The sequence below is a fragment of the Jaculus jaculus genome, chromosome 12, assembly GCF_020740685.1.
Source record: "Jaculus jaculus isolate mJacJac1 chromosome 12, mJacJac1.mat.Y.cur, whole genome shotgun sequence".
In the NCBI taxonomy this organism is placed as follows: Eukaryota; Metazoa; Chordata; class Mammalia; order Rodentia; family Dipodidae; genus Jaculus; species Jaculus jaculus.
This window is the reverse complement of record NC_059113.1, coordinates 19648875-19663700: the sequence shown is the minus strand read 5'-3', so window position 1 is coordinate 19663700 and position 14826 is coordinate 19648875. Positions and strand designations below refer to the sequence as shown.

At 45.3% G+C, this 14826-nt stretch overlaps 1 protein-coding gene across 2 annotated transcripts in view; it reads left to right on the top strand.

Annotated features, from left to right (window-relative positions):
- The first annotated feature begins 9486 nt into the window (after positions 1 to 9486).
- The window catches only part of Kif13b (kinesin family member 13B), a 190449-nt gene continuing 185109 nt past the window's right edge, over positions 9487 to 14826 (top strand). For both annotated transcript variants that reach the window (XM_045131922.1, XM_045131921.1), the window contains exon 1: positions 9487 to 9611. In XM_045131922.1, coding sequence (XP_044987857.1) covers positions 9557 to 9611 — 55 coding nt within the window. In that variant the 5' untranslated portion in view covers positions 9487 to 9556. The remainder of the gene's footprint in view (positions 9612 to 14826) is intronic.

The window sequence follows — 14826 nt, the reverse complement described above, 5'->3', positions numbered from 1 at the left end:
GCTTTAATTGCAGGACTAGTTTTTTGCAAGTATACCCCTAAAGTTGTTTTCTGATACATCTGATGTTTCTTTCTACTTTTTTCTTTGGTTTTTCGAAGTAGACTTTCACTTTATCCCAGGCTGACCTGGAATTCACTGTAGTCTCAGGGTAGCCTTGAACTCGCGGTAATCCTCCTACCTCTGGCTTCCAAGTGCTGGGATTAAAGGCGTGCGCTACCACGCCCACCTCTTTCTATTTATTTCTCAGTTGCCCATTCCACCTCCTGCTGTTTCTTTCCTCATGGCCTCCTGACAACTGGGTTGGAAGATCCTCAGCTTTCTTTGTCTTCCATGTTGTCTCCTCCTCTTCTTCAAGGACATTGTCTTCAGAGGGGATCTCTACCCAGTACTAAGAGAAAAAAAAAAGCAACAAATCACCAGAAGTTACAAGTTCTCCAGAAATCTGCTCCACCCTCTTAGTCCTTAAAGGATATGGCCATGACTTTTTTCGTAAATCTTTTTATCCTAGATACCTAGTATAATACTGAGCATAGGGTGAGAAAGTTGTTGACTAAACTAATAAGCCAATTAAAACAAAGGGGGCTGGAGAGATGGCTTAGAGGTTAAGGTGTTACCTGCAGGTTTGATTACCTAGTGCCCACGTAGCCAGATGCAGAAGGTGACACCTGTTTGTTTGTCTGGAGTTCATTTGCAGTAGCTGGAGGTCCTGGTGCATCCATTCTCTTTCTCTCCCTTTCATCAAATAAATGAATAAATAAAATATTAAATCAAACAAACAAACAAGGGATACAGAGAGTGATGTCACAGAAACCAAGAGAACCCAGAACTTCAAGGGAGGGATGGTCATTAACACTAAATGCCACAGAAAAGTCAAGAAAATTAAGGATTCACAGCACCTACTGGATTGTTAATGAGAAAGCCAATAGCACACTTTGCCATGACTGTTTCATTGGAAGGATGAGGACAGGCGCAAGCCTGATGAAATTAATAGTTGGTTGACTAATGACCGGTGAGGGAAGGAAGACACTGTAGACTATTATTTGCGTAGCTTGGCTATGCGGTAGGTAGGGAGACTGGGAATCAGAAGTAAAGTCAGGATTAAAGGAAATGGCCTATTGGCTTAAATTCAGGTTTTATTGTTTATTCTATTTTTTTTTTCTTTAAGAGTCTCATATAGCCACGTCAGGTTGGCTTTGAACTTGTCATGTAGCTGTGGATGACTTTGAACTTCTGATCCGCCTGCTTCCGCCTCCCAAGTGCTGGGTTACAGGCATGAGCCACCAGGCCTGGCTTATGCAGTGCTCAGGATCAAATCCAGGGCTTTGTATGTGTTAGGCAAACTCTCTATCAGTTGAGCTACACTCTCAGCCCCTAGGAGATCCGCAGCTGCCGGAAAGGGCTCATGGAAGAGCGAAGGCTGAGTGGGTTATTCAGGGGGACAGTTGGCAGAACAGCACTGCCTTAAAGTGGGGTGGGTGTGGAAAAGAGGACTTAGCCTTGAGCTGAAGACATCCAACTTCTTTTTGTTCTAGAGGGAGGAGTTGGGGATGAATAAAACTGAAGATATAATATGGTGGGGCTGGAGAGGTGGGTCAGTGGTTGAGGCACTTATCTGCAAAACCTAACAATCCGGGTTTGATTTCCCAGTACACCTGTGAAACCAGATGCACATGCACAGTGGCGCATGCATCTTTGGAGTTCATTTGTAGTGGTTAGAGGCCCTGACATGCCTATTCTTTCTCTCTCTCTCTCTTTGAAAATAAATAAAAAATGAAAGTATTAAAATAAAGATAAAAATAAATAAGGTCTGGAGAGATGTCTTAGTGGTTAAGGCACTTGCCTGTGAAGCCTAAGGACCCATGTTTGACTCTCCAGATCCCATGTAAGCCTCAGATGCACAAAGTGATGCAAATGCACAAGATTACATGTGCACAAAATGGTACACACATCTAGCATGAGAGCATTCAGTTTTAGTACTCAACAAATTTGTATTCGCATTCCAGCCCTGACATCTTCTAGGTTTGTGCTATGAAGCAAACCATTTAGTCTGATTTTGTTGCTGTTGCTGCTATTTATTTATTTACAAGCAGAGAGAGATAGAAAGAAGAGACAGACACATAGAATGGGTGCACCAGGGTTTCCAGCTGCTGCAAACAAACTCCAGATGCATATGCCACTTTGTGCATCTGGCTTTATGTGGGTACTAGGGAATTGAATGCAGGTCATTAAGCATTGTAGGCAAGCACCTTAACTGCTGAGCTATCTCTCCAGTTCTCCTTTTTTTCTTTTTTTCAGGGTAGGGTCTTGCTCTAGGCCAGGCTGACCTGGAACTCACTATGTAGTCCCAGGCTGGCTTTGAACTCACAAAGATCCTCCTACCTCTGCCTTGAGTGCTGAGATTAAAGGCATGTGCCACCATGCCACGCTTGTTATTACTTTAAAAAAAATTGTTAGTTTTTGGGCTGGAGGCATGGCTTAATGGTTAAGGTGTTTGCCTACAAAGCCAAAGGATCCAAGTTTGATTCCCCAGGACCCGTGTTAGCCAAATGCGCAAGGGGGCGCATGGGTCTGGAGTTTGTTTGCAGTGGCTGGAGGCCCTGGCATGCCCATTCATTCTCTCTCTCCCTCTATTTCTCTGTCAAATAAATAAATAAATAATTAAAAAATTTTAAAGTTTTTCTTATTTTTTTCATGTGTATGTGAGTGGTGTATGCGTATGAATGTGAAGGCCAGAGGTTGCAGCTGCACTGTGTCTAGCTTTTACAGCTTGGCTTTTACATGGGTGCTGGGTACTTGAACTCAGGTCCTCAGGCTTACAAGGCAAGTGCTTTATTGACTGACCCACCTCCTCAGCTCTGCTTTAAAAATTTTTTTTTGAAATTATTTATTTATTTATTTATTTGAGAGAGAAAGAGGAGAGAATGGGTATACCAGGGCCACTACAAAAACTCCAGATGCATATGCCATCTTGTGCATCTGGCTTATGTGAGTTCTAGGGAATTGAACCTGGGTCCTTTGGCTGTGCAGGCAAGTTCCTTAACTGCTAAGCCATTTCTCCAGTCCTCTACTTTTTTTTTTTTTTTTTGAGACAGGGTCTCATATAGGCCAGGTTGGCCTTGGACTCCTGGTCTTTTACCTCCCATGAGCTGGGATTACAAGCATGCTTTACCATACCTGAGTTTATTTATTCATTTATTTGAAGTAGGGTCTCCTTCTTAGCCTGGCACTCACTCTGTAGTCCCAGGCTGGTCTTGAACTCATAGCCATTATCCTACCTATGCCTTCCGAGTGCTAGGATTAAAGGTATGCACCACCATACCCAGCCTATGCCTTTTATTTTATTATTATTTTTGTTGAGACAATATCTCATAGTGTAGACCAGCCTGAGCTTGAACTTTCAATAATCCACCTGCCTCAGCCTTCTGAATACTAGAATTACAGGAGTGAGTCACCATGTGTAGGTAATATAATTGTTAATACCATCATTTCTCGAAATGTGTTTAAGTGCCAAGTACCAAGTATTGTACTAGGTGTGGAGATAAAAAATAAAAAGACTCAAAATACTATTCTCCTCAACCGTGCTTAAAGAGCTCACAGAATAACTGGGGAAGAGGGGAAGTGATTATCAAAATTGGAAAAAGTAAGTAATGTCAAGGGAGCAGGTCAGTCTTGATCTAGATTGGACAGAGGAGCTTGCTGTAAGGAAGCAATTCCGTCTTTTCTTCCTTTCCAAAGACAGGGTTGGGCCACAGAGGTGGCTGAGTGGGTTTCAAGCATCCATGTAAAAGCTCCGTGTGGCAACAGGCACCTGTAATCCCAATACCACTAAGGTTGAGACAAGAGCTTGCTAGACTACCCAACTTGGTGAACTCTAGGTTTAGTGAGGGACTCTGGTGGTTTGACTGAGGTGTCCCTTATAAACTTATGTGTTCTGAATGCTGAGTCCCCAGCTAATGGCAATTTGGGATTTGGAGCCTCCTGGAAGCAGTGTATTGTTGGGGGCGAGCTCATGGGGGTCATTGCCAGCTTCCCCTTGCCAGTGTTTGGCACACTCTCCTGCTGCTGTTGTCCACCTGATGTTGGCCAGGAGGTGATGTCCAGCCTCTGCTCATTCCATGGTTTCCCTGGCCATCATGGAGCTTCCCCTCGAGTCTGTAAGCCAAAATAAACTCCTCCCACAAGCTGCTTTTGGTCAGGTGCTTGGTGCCAGCAATGTGAAGCTGACTGCAACAGACTCTACTGCAAGAAATAAGACGGATCAAGACTAAGGAGCCAGAGGGCTGGGATTATAGGATATCTCTCCATGCCAGCAGCCTTTTTCAAATTATATTTATTTTTTCATTTGACTTTTTTTTTCAAGGTAGGCTCTAGCTCTAGCCTAATATGACCTAGAATGCACTATGTAGTCTCAGAGTGGCCCTGCACTCAAAGCGATCCTCCTACCTCTGCCTTCTGAGTGTTGGGATTAAAGGAGTGCGCCACAATGCTTGGCTCCATATTTACTTTTTTATACACACGTATAATGTATTTTGATCTTATTCTCCCCAATTACTCTCTCTTCTCCTCCCACCAAAACTTTTCTTCTTTCCCATATTTATTTAGGGTCCTGTAACTCTATAGGATGGCTTGGAGCTCACTATGAAGCCCAGGCTGATCTCAAACTTGTAGCAGATCTCTTGCTTCTGCCTCCCAGGTACTGGGGTTATATAGTCATGTGCCAGCATGTTCAGCTCCCTCCACTTATTTATTTATTTTTGTTTTTTCAAGGTAGGGTCTTGCTCTAGCTCAGGCTGGCCTTGAACTCATGGGGATCCTCCCACCTCAGACTCCAGAGTGCTGGGATTAAAGGCATGCACCACCACGCCAGGCAAAATTTATGTATTTGAGAGAGAGAAAGAGGCATATAGAGAATGGGCACACCAGAGCCTCTAGCCACTGCAACCAAACTCCAGGCGCATGTGCCACTTTGTACATCTGGCTTTATGTGGGTACTGGGGACTTGAACCTGGGTCCTTAGACTTTGCAGGCAAGCGTCTTAACTGCTAAGCCATCTCTCCAGGCCCCCCCTCCTTTTTAAAGTTTACAAAAAATATAACTTAGTAAAACTGTTTTCACTTTTTAACCACAATGGGATCTTAGAAACTATTGTGGAAAGAAGGATGGTGAGCGTGGAATTTCTGGGAACTGGATAATCTGCATGAGCAGGCTTTTTACTGCGGAGGCTGCAGAGTCAGGAGGGCAGAGGTCCCAGCAGCACCTTGGCACCCTGTCACTTCATTTCTCCTCTGCAATATAAGGATAAGGACAGTAACTCCTTCATGGACTGGGCATAAGGATTCACATATGTGAAGCACTCAGGACAGTGTCTGGCATGAACCACGTGTTCAGTATATACTAGATATCCTTAACCGGGTTAAAGATGACCGTAAAAAGAGAACAGATGCCTTTTTCAGCCACTGAAGAGACCGTCAGAAACTGCTGAACACGTGTGTCAATGCAACCAAAAGAATAGAAAATCAGTTTCAGAATAAGTAGATTTGCAAAAAGTCAGGGTGGAAAATGAGAACGGCCAGTATCTGTGTACTGCGCACCCCGGCTGGCGTGTCTACACCAGCCACAGTTGTTGAGTTACAAAGCAACTTACAAGGGCACATTTTACTTTCTCCTTCTTTTCTCTTTCTTCTTTAAGGTTGAGCAAAACCAGGACTTTTCCTTCAGGCAACTCACCACACCCCCAGCAGGACAACTAGGCAGTCTCCAGTTTCAGTTGCACTGGGAACCCCCAGACCCCACCCCTTCCACGACTCCTAAACTGTAGCGTGTCGTTTGGTCTTTCCTCTCTCACCTGTCACTCAAGATTTCTGGGCTCCAAGACTCTTTTCTGCATTTTCACTGCAGAAGTCAAAGGATACAGGCCAGTCCAAGGGCGAGGGCATACAGGGGCTTATTGCCTATTGCCTTGGGGAAGCTACCATCATTTTCTTCCAGTCGAATATTCCCAGGCCAATTTAAAGAGTCTTGGAATTTTAGAGACAGTCCTGACCTCTTAATATAGTCTCCCCTTCATTCAGTTCCTCAGGGGCTTTTTCCTAAGTTTCTGTTTAAATATAACTTCCTCCCAGGAACTACATTGCGCTTTTTTTTTTTTTTTCTTTTCAGCTTTCCTTTCCTTCTCCTCCTCCTCTTCTTTCTTCCTTCTTCTTCCCCTCCTCCTTTTTCCCCTCCTCCTCCTCTTTCTTTTGCTGTTTCCTGTTTAAAAAGCTAGATTGGAGGGCTGGAGGGATGGCCTAGCGGTTAAGGCTCTTGCCTGCAAAGCCAGAGAACCCAGGTTCAATTCTCCAGGACCCATGTTAGCCAGATGCACGAGGGGGCACACGTGTCTGGAGTTCATTTGCAGTGGCTGGAAGCCCTGGCGCGCCCATTCTCACTCTTGCTCTCTCTCTGACTCTAATAAATCATAATTTTTTTTAAAAAGCTAGATTGGAGTTGGGTGTGGCAGCTCCTGTCAGTAATCCCAACACTTGGGGTAACAGGAAGATGATTGCTGTGAGCTGGAGGCCAGTGTGGGTTAGAGTAAGTTCCAAGTCAGCCTATGCAGAACACTTGGCCCAGCATATGAAAATATCAGCACTGGTTTGGTGGGGAGCTAGTAAGGGTGAGGCTTGGTGGCACAGGTCTGTAATCCCAGCATGAGGGAAACAGAGGCAGGAGGATTTTTTTTAAGGCTAGCCTGGTCTACATAGTAAGGCCCTGTGAAACCATACCCATACACAAATACACACACACACACGCCTTGATTCAAGTTGGAACTAGGACATATTTCAAAACAGAATTTACTGGGTTTTTATAACCCATGTAAATTGATTGTAAGTTGACAACATGCAAATTGATTGGAATCGCTGCACATTCAACCCTTAGAGCCCGCGTGTCACAAGGTGGGAATCAGGAAATATGTTTCAGACCAGACTATCCAACTCTAGTCATCAGTCCTGGGGCCATGGCAAAAGACCCAACACTCACAGAGATAAAGGACAGGAGTGAGGGTTTTATATTATGTCAAATATTTTAATTTATAGTAAAAGGATGCTCATTCCTCCCCACTGTTTGGAGACAGGATCCCATTGTCTAATCCAGGCTGGCCAGGAACTCACTATGTTGTCCATGCTGGCCTCAACCTTGTGAGTGATCCTTCTGCCTCAGCCTTAGAGTGCTGAGATTCCAGGCGTGAGCTACCATGTCTGACTCTATTCAGTTCTAAGAATTTCCAACATGTAATGTAGGCCCTGTACTGTGAGCCTGAGTCTGATTTTGGGGTTGGCCAAACAGAACATGTTTACAGGCTAGGCTTGGCCACCTGGCCACCAGTTAGCAGTCTCGACTAGGGCTACTGTGTTTTTGAAAATAGTATTTATTTGCAAGCAGAGATAGAGAGAAGAGAGACAGAGAACGGGCATGCCAGGGCCTCCATCCATTGTGAATAAACTTCAGATGCACATGCCAATTTATGCACCTAGCTGTACATGAGTGCTGGGAATTGGACCAAGGTCCATAAGCTTTCCAGGCAAGTGTCTTAACTCCTTAGTCATTTCTCCAGTCCCTAGTGTTTTTCAAAATATATTTATTTATTTATGTGCAAGCAAAGAAAGATAGAAGAGAGAAAGACAGAGGCCAGGAGCTACTAATGTTTAATGTTTTCTGTTTGGTTTTATTAGTTCATACATGTATTAAATATTCAGAGTGCTTGGGCCTATTGGTACACGCCTTTAATCCCAGCACTCAGGAGGCAGAGGTAGAATTGCTGTGAGTTTGAGGCCAGCCTGGGACTACAGAGTGAGTGCCAGGCCAGCCTGGGCTAGAGTGAGACCCCTCCCTCAAAAAAAAAAAATAAAATAAACACCGGGCCTCTACCAAAGGCAAGGTGACAGCGTTGGGAACTGCTGAGTGGGATCTATCTCCCTCTTTCCCTTCTCCTCCTCCCCTTTGGGATTTGAACTCTGTTAGCTTCTATAGCCCAAGGCTCTGTCTCAGAGGAAGAGGATTCAAAGATTGTGGTCAAGGTTGAATACTTCCATTTATCTTGAAGGACAGTCAGCAAACAAACTGAGGAGAGCAATGCTAGCAGAGAAAAGAGCTTGAACCTGGGAACAAACCTTGAGATTAGCAGGAAATGAGATGAAAAGGTTTTCATTGCCAGGAAATGAGATAAAGGTTTTGGGTGAAGGATCATCAGCTCATGGGCAGCTTGGTGTCAATGAGAATTGGAAGAGTTCAGAGCAGTGCAGGCCCATGATCCTAGCTACTCTTGAGGCTGAGGCAGGAGGATTGCAGGTTCCAGGCCAGCCAGCTTGGGAAAATTTGTAAGATTCTATCTTAAAAAATAAAATAAATCGGGGCTGGAGAGATGGCTTAGCTGTGAAGGCATTTGAACTCAGGTTCAACTCTCCAGGACCCATGTAAGCCAGATGCACAAGGGGGTGCATGTGTCTGGAGTTCCTTTGCAGTGGCTGGAGGCCCTGTTATGCCCATTCTCTATCTGCTTCTCTCTCTCATTCTCTATCTCTAAAGTAAATAAACAAATAAATCAACAATCAAGAAAACCTCCAAAAAGTAGGGTTGGGAAAATGGCTCCTCAGTTAGAGGTGTTTGCTTTCAAAGCCTGCCCACTTGAATTCAGTTCCCCAGTACCCCTGTAAAGCCATATGCACAAAGTGGTACATGCATCTGTGGAGTTGGTTTACCTACTTATATTCACCTTCTGTCTCTCCTCACAAATAAATAAATTATTATTTTTAAAAATTGAGGTAGAGTCTCCTTCTAGCCCTGGCTCACGTGGAATTCACTCTATAGTTTCAGGGTAGCCTCCAAAATGCTGAGATTAAAGGCATGCACCACCACACCTGGCTAAAAACACAGACACACATTAAAAATTTTTATTTAATTTCATTTATTTGAGAGAAATAGGAAGAGGCAGAGAGTGTGCGAGAGAGATAGGGAGAGAGTGGAGAGAATGGGCACGCCAGGGCCTGCAGCCACCATAAATGAACTCCAGATGCAAGCATCCCCTTGGGCAGTTGGCTTGCGTGGGTCCTGGGGAATCAAACCTGTGTCCTTTGGTTTTGCAGGCCAATTCCTTAACCGCTATGCCATCTCTCTAGCCCCAAGTATATATTTTTTAAAAAGTACAAAAAAGGCTGGAGATAACAGCTCAGTGGTAGTGCACTTGCCTAGCACGCATGAAGTCCTAGGTTTTCAATCTCCAGTGCTAGGAAAACAGTAAGTTTTTTGACGCTCCAGGAGCTGACTACAAGTTCCAGCGAGCCACGGGCGAAACTTTCCCGCCTGGCCCTACGCCCGCCCCGCGGACCCACAGGCACTACAAATCCCGGCATGCCTCGGGGCGCGCCAACCCCGCCCCTAGCAGGCCCCGCCCCTCTCAAGGCCCCGCCCCAGGAGCAGACCCCCGCCCCCCCCCGCCCCTCCACCGGGTCAGCCCCGGAGAGTTGCCCGGTGGCGGTGGCAGAGACGGAAGCCGAGTGTGAAGCCCGGCAGCGGTGCGATGGGGGACTCCAAAGTGAAAGTGGCGGTGCGGGTCCGGCCCATGAACCGACGAGGTGAGCGCTCGGCCTGGCGGGCGGAGGCGGCAGGTGCCTGGCGCGCCCGACCCGGCGGCGGTGGGGGGGACCGTTGGGGGGGGCGCGCGCGGCCCGCACCCCGAGAGCGTCGCGTGCGCTTCCCGCGGGTGGGCGCGGGGCTCGTACTTCCCTGAGCGGCCGCGCGTCCCGGGGACCCCCTCACATTCCCCCCCGCACTCGGCCCGCCGAGTCTCCCGCTGCCCCTTCCGCCGGGACCGCCCCGCCCGGCGCCCTTTGGCCCTCGGCCTTGCTGCGCAGCCCGGGGCGCCGCCACCCCCCCCCCCTCTACACCACACACCGGCCCGGGTGCCCCCCGCGTCCCCACCCCCCAGCCGCGCTGTCACTGCGCCCCGGCCCGGGCCTCTTCCCGCCGCGGGACCCCAGCCCGCACCCCGGTGGCCCGGGCTCAGGAGTTTGCAGCAGCCCTCCTCGGTGCTCACTTGAACCTGCACTGACTGCCCCAAGCTGTAGAGACTGACTCTGGGGGTTTGGTGCTAAGACTTGTTGAGAAGTTTGAAGGTTTTTATTCGTCTTATTTATTTGCATTCGCTTGAAGTTATTGTTCATTATCTCTCAACAATAAATAGTTTTAGGTGCCAGGATTCTTATGAAATTGTATCTTCTTAGACATTCTCTCGAGTCTGTGGGGAGGGCAGAGAAAGTAGATAAACAGTACACTGGAATCATCGTTCCACAGCCCAATGGACTGAAGCCCAGCTCAAGTCCGGAGAGGAGGTGGGCTGGGCTTCCCTTTGCTAATTCACACGTTACATACGAGGTCTTGTCAGTCCCTGGAGATGACGACATTGCACTTGATGTACCAGAATGGGTTTCTCAGCTCTCCCCTCTACCCCCCTCTTTTCTTACAACTTTGCTCAAAATCAAGTGTTGAGTTTATTATGTAGAAGGCATAGTTTTTTTTTATATTCTCAGAAATGCAAATGAACTAATTGACACAGGTTTCTTAGTCTTATCATTCTGAGGGGAGTTGGTTTGCTCACCTGCTTCAACTAGAACTGACTAAAGGCTGTGGGGTGCGTTTTCCCCTAGGGACTTACTTGAACCAATTGCCTCATTGTATTAAAGGTCTTACAAAATGAATTAACTTAGAAGCCTGAAAGTTCTCAGAAGCTTCAGGTTTTAAATATCCAGGTATTTAAAATTTTTATTTTATTTTACTTATTTATTATTATTATTGTTTTTTCGAGGTAGGGTCTCACTCTAGCCCAGGCTGACCTGGAATTCACTATGGAGTCTCAGGGTGGCCTCGAACTCACGACAATCCTCCTACCTCTGCCTCCCGAGTGCTGGGATTAAAGGCGTGCACCATCATGCCTGGCTCAGGCATCTTTATTTTAGCTCACTTTTAAGTTTATTGTAATCGTCACCATGATTAAAAAAACAAGCCGAGTAAGACACAGTTTATCTGGGAATTGATTCAGAAAGGATAGGTTCAGCACATTCTTAAAATTTCCCTTTTTTTTTTGCACAACACTTGGAAATGTCAGTGCTGAAAAAGGGAATCTAACCAACTACCACATAGAGCCTTAATGCATTCATGTAGAGCCCTTCCCCTGTTCCCTCCCCCATTGTTTTCTTAGTAGTGGGGAGCTACTCTCTCTACTTTTAGTACATCTTTGACTGGATTCTAGCACTGATTGTAATAATGGTTTGCCTCAGAGTTTTGAGTTGTGCTTAGAATAATTTTAGCTGTGGAGTGGGAAGCTAGCCACTCCTTGGGTTGAACTCATTTCTTTTTCTTTTCTCTGGAGACGGAGTCTTGATAGATAGACCATGTAGCACAGGCTGGCCTTGAACTTCTTTTAATTTTTAGTCAGCTGTTGGAGAAAGAGAGTGAGTATGGGTGCATCAGGGCCTCTCTGCTGCAAACACAAACCAGACACATGTGCCACTTTGTGCAAGCAAGCACCTTGAACCACAGAGTCATCTCCCCACCCTTTGGCCTTGAACTTCTGATCCTTCTTCCTCCACCCAAGTACTTGGAATATCGTAGGAAAGTACCACCATACTGAGCTTTTTTTTTTTGGAGACAGGGACTCACACACTGTAACCCAGACTAACTACTAACTAGAAACAGTCTTCCTACCTCATCCTGCCAAGTTCAGGGATTACAGAGGTGTGCCAACACGTGTGGCTAAACCCACTTTATTTATTTATTTATTTTTGTTTTTTTGGTTTTCTTGAGGTAGGGTTTCACTCTATCCCAGGCTGACTTGGAATTCATTCTGTAGTCTCAGGGTGGCCTTGAACTCACAGTGATCCTCCTACTTCTGCCTCCCAAGTCCTGGGATTAAAGGCGTGTGCCACCACGCCCGGTTTAAACCCACTCTAAATAGAATGTTAGGGTCCATCACCTGTGCAAACAGAGTGCTTTGTGGCAAACTGCTTCAGTGTTTTCTCTTACTTGGTCTTACATTTCTTGACGTGTATTTGGATTTTGCTTTCTACAAAGTTAAAATTGGGTCTTTTTCATATCTTCACGAAGTGATTGTGTAAATAAAACTAAAGGCTATTATTGCACCACAATGAGGTGGCATTTTGTAGGTTATTTAAAATATTTTATTTATTTATTTAAGAGAGAGAGAGAGGAAGAGTGTGTGAGAGTATGGGCATGCCAAAGCCTCTAGCCACTGCCAATGAACTTTAGCCGCATGTGCCATTTTGTGCATCTGGCTTTACATGGGTATTGGGGAATCGAACCCTGGCCAGCAGGCTTTGCAAGCAAGCACTTTTAACTGCTGAGTCATTTCCCCAGCCCCTGCAGTGGCATTTTAAAGCTAGTGATTGTTCACTTGGTGTCTAGAGTTCATATAAAAAGGTTACAACAGGGCTGGAGAGATGGCTTAGTGGTTAAGGCCCTTGCCTGCAAAGCCTAAAGACCCAGGTTCGATTCCCCAGGACCCATGTAAGCCAGATGCACAAGGTGGCTTATGTGTCTGGAGTTCATTTGCAGAGGCTGAAGGCCCTGGCTCGCTCACTCCCTTGCCCACCCCCCCATCTTTCTTCTCTCTGTCTCTGCCCACAAATAAATAAATAAAATAAAAATGTTTAACAAAAAAGGCTACCATAAAATCCTTCTCCTTTCTGATGAATTTGAAAAGAGTCATATTACTTGGAACAGTTATATCTTCTGGGAAGGTTAATGTAGTAAGTGATAGCATATACATACATGTAGCTAGTAGTCAGTCACCTTTACCTCAGGATATGCCCATCATAGTGTGTAAGTGCAGGAAGTAGCATAGGAGCGTAGGGTGAGAATGGGCCCCTGTGACGTGCTTCTGAGGAAAATCTAAAGTTTGTAGAAACCTGTGGTGTATTGTTAGGTTCATTGTGTGGTTCCATGGCTGTGATCGATCTTTCTGCTAAACTGTCTGCGGGTTAGGAAAACTTAGTAACTTGAAAATCAAGCAGTAGGCCTTAATTTATTATTAGTAAGAGTTGTAATGGTGAATTTCTTAAGAATATGAATCTATATCTATATCTATATCTATCTCTCTATATATATATCTATTTTTTTTTTTTTTGAGGTAGGTTCTCAGCTCTAGCCCAGGCTGACCTGGAACTCATTCTATAGTCCCAGGCTTGCCTCAAACTCACAGCAATCCTCTTACCACTGCCTCCTGAGGAGTACTAGGGTTAAAGATGTGTGTCACCATTCCTGGCATGAATATTTCTTTCTAGAACAAAAATGCAAAGAATAAGGAAAGGAAGGTCAGGCATGGTGGCACATATTGTCTGTACTCTCAGTACTTGGACGGTACTTGAGATCTTGCTTTCAGGGTAAGCCTGGGCTACGTAGTAAGCTCTGTCTCAAAACAAAAAACAGTTAAGAATTCTCCCTATGCCCTTCTATGCTAACTCCCTCCCTCTGCTTGCTTTTTGTCTTTCAGTTTGCATCTTTTCATGTACTCTTCAGAACACCTATCTTCCATAAATTGTTATAATTATTATTTTGGTTTTTCGAGGTAGGGTCTCACTCTAGCCCAGGCTCACCTGGACTTCACTATGTAGTCTCAGGGTGGCCTTGAACTCCCAGAGATCCTCCTACCTCTGACTCCTGAGTGCTGGGATTAAAGGTGTGTGCCGCCACATCCGGCTTCATACGTTATTTTTTTAAACTTTTTTTTTTCTTTAGTTTGAGAGAGGGAGGGAGAGATAATGGGCATGCTAGAGCCTTTGCTGCTGCAAATAAACTTCAGACACACACACTGCTTTGTGCAGCTGGCTTAATGTGAGCAATGGGAAACCGAATTTGGTCAGCAGGACTTGTAAAGCAAGCACCTTAGCTGCTGAGCCATTTCTCTAGCCTTTCCAATCTAATTATTAAATGACCCGAAGTTTTACAAGCATAATTGCCATTATTAGATCAGTCATACTCTCCTTTTCAGGTATTTGATGTTTTATATCTTTAGGTGGTTAAAAAACATTTAATAGGTACGTGAATATTGACTGCCTGCCAGGTTTCTAGCTTTCTAGCTCCTGTGGGATCATCAATCAAGGGACTTTCCAGTTTTTAATATGTGCAAGATTAACCACCAAAATGAATTATATAGAGCGTTTGTAAAATGCCTCTGCCTAAGGGAATGGGATAGAAAATTACACTAGAAATTAAACCAGACCAAAAAACAAAACAAAACTTGAAGTGCAGGAGGATGGTCAAAATGTCAGACGTTCTTCCGGTGAGTTGAGTTTGCCCTGTCCAGTGCTTGATGAAGTGAAAGACACAAAGGAGACACACCGTAATGATGACTAATCGGGCCAGTGGTTCTGTCAGCCATCGTCTAGTGTCTGAGGGCAGGGATCAAGACGGCCATGGAGAGTGATGGCAGATCAAAACTATTTAACAAGAAAGGCGTTTCTGTCAGGAGGGAAAGCAGACTGTGAAACCGTGTGTATAACTATGACTCTACTACTGTGGTCATTCCTGAGGAAAAACAAAACAAAACAAAATTGTATTGGCATGGGCCAGAGCTCAACAGGATCATAAGGAAAGGGAATTGATTGCTTTTAAGAGGACTTTGTGTCAACCAGAGCCCACCTCAGCGTCATCTAGTACTGTAGTAGCGCCATCTTTAGTTTCTTCAAGTGTGCTTTCTGGTTCCTGCTCATGAGGAAATAGCTGTCATGTGAAAAGATAAGATTAAAAGGTAAACAGATATGGCAGACTGCTGGC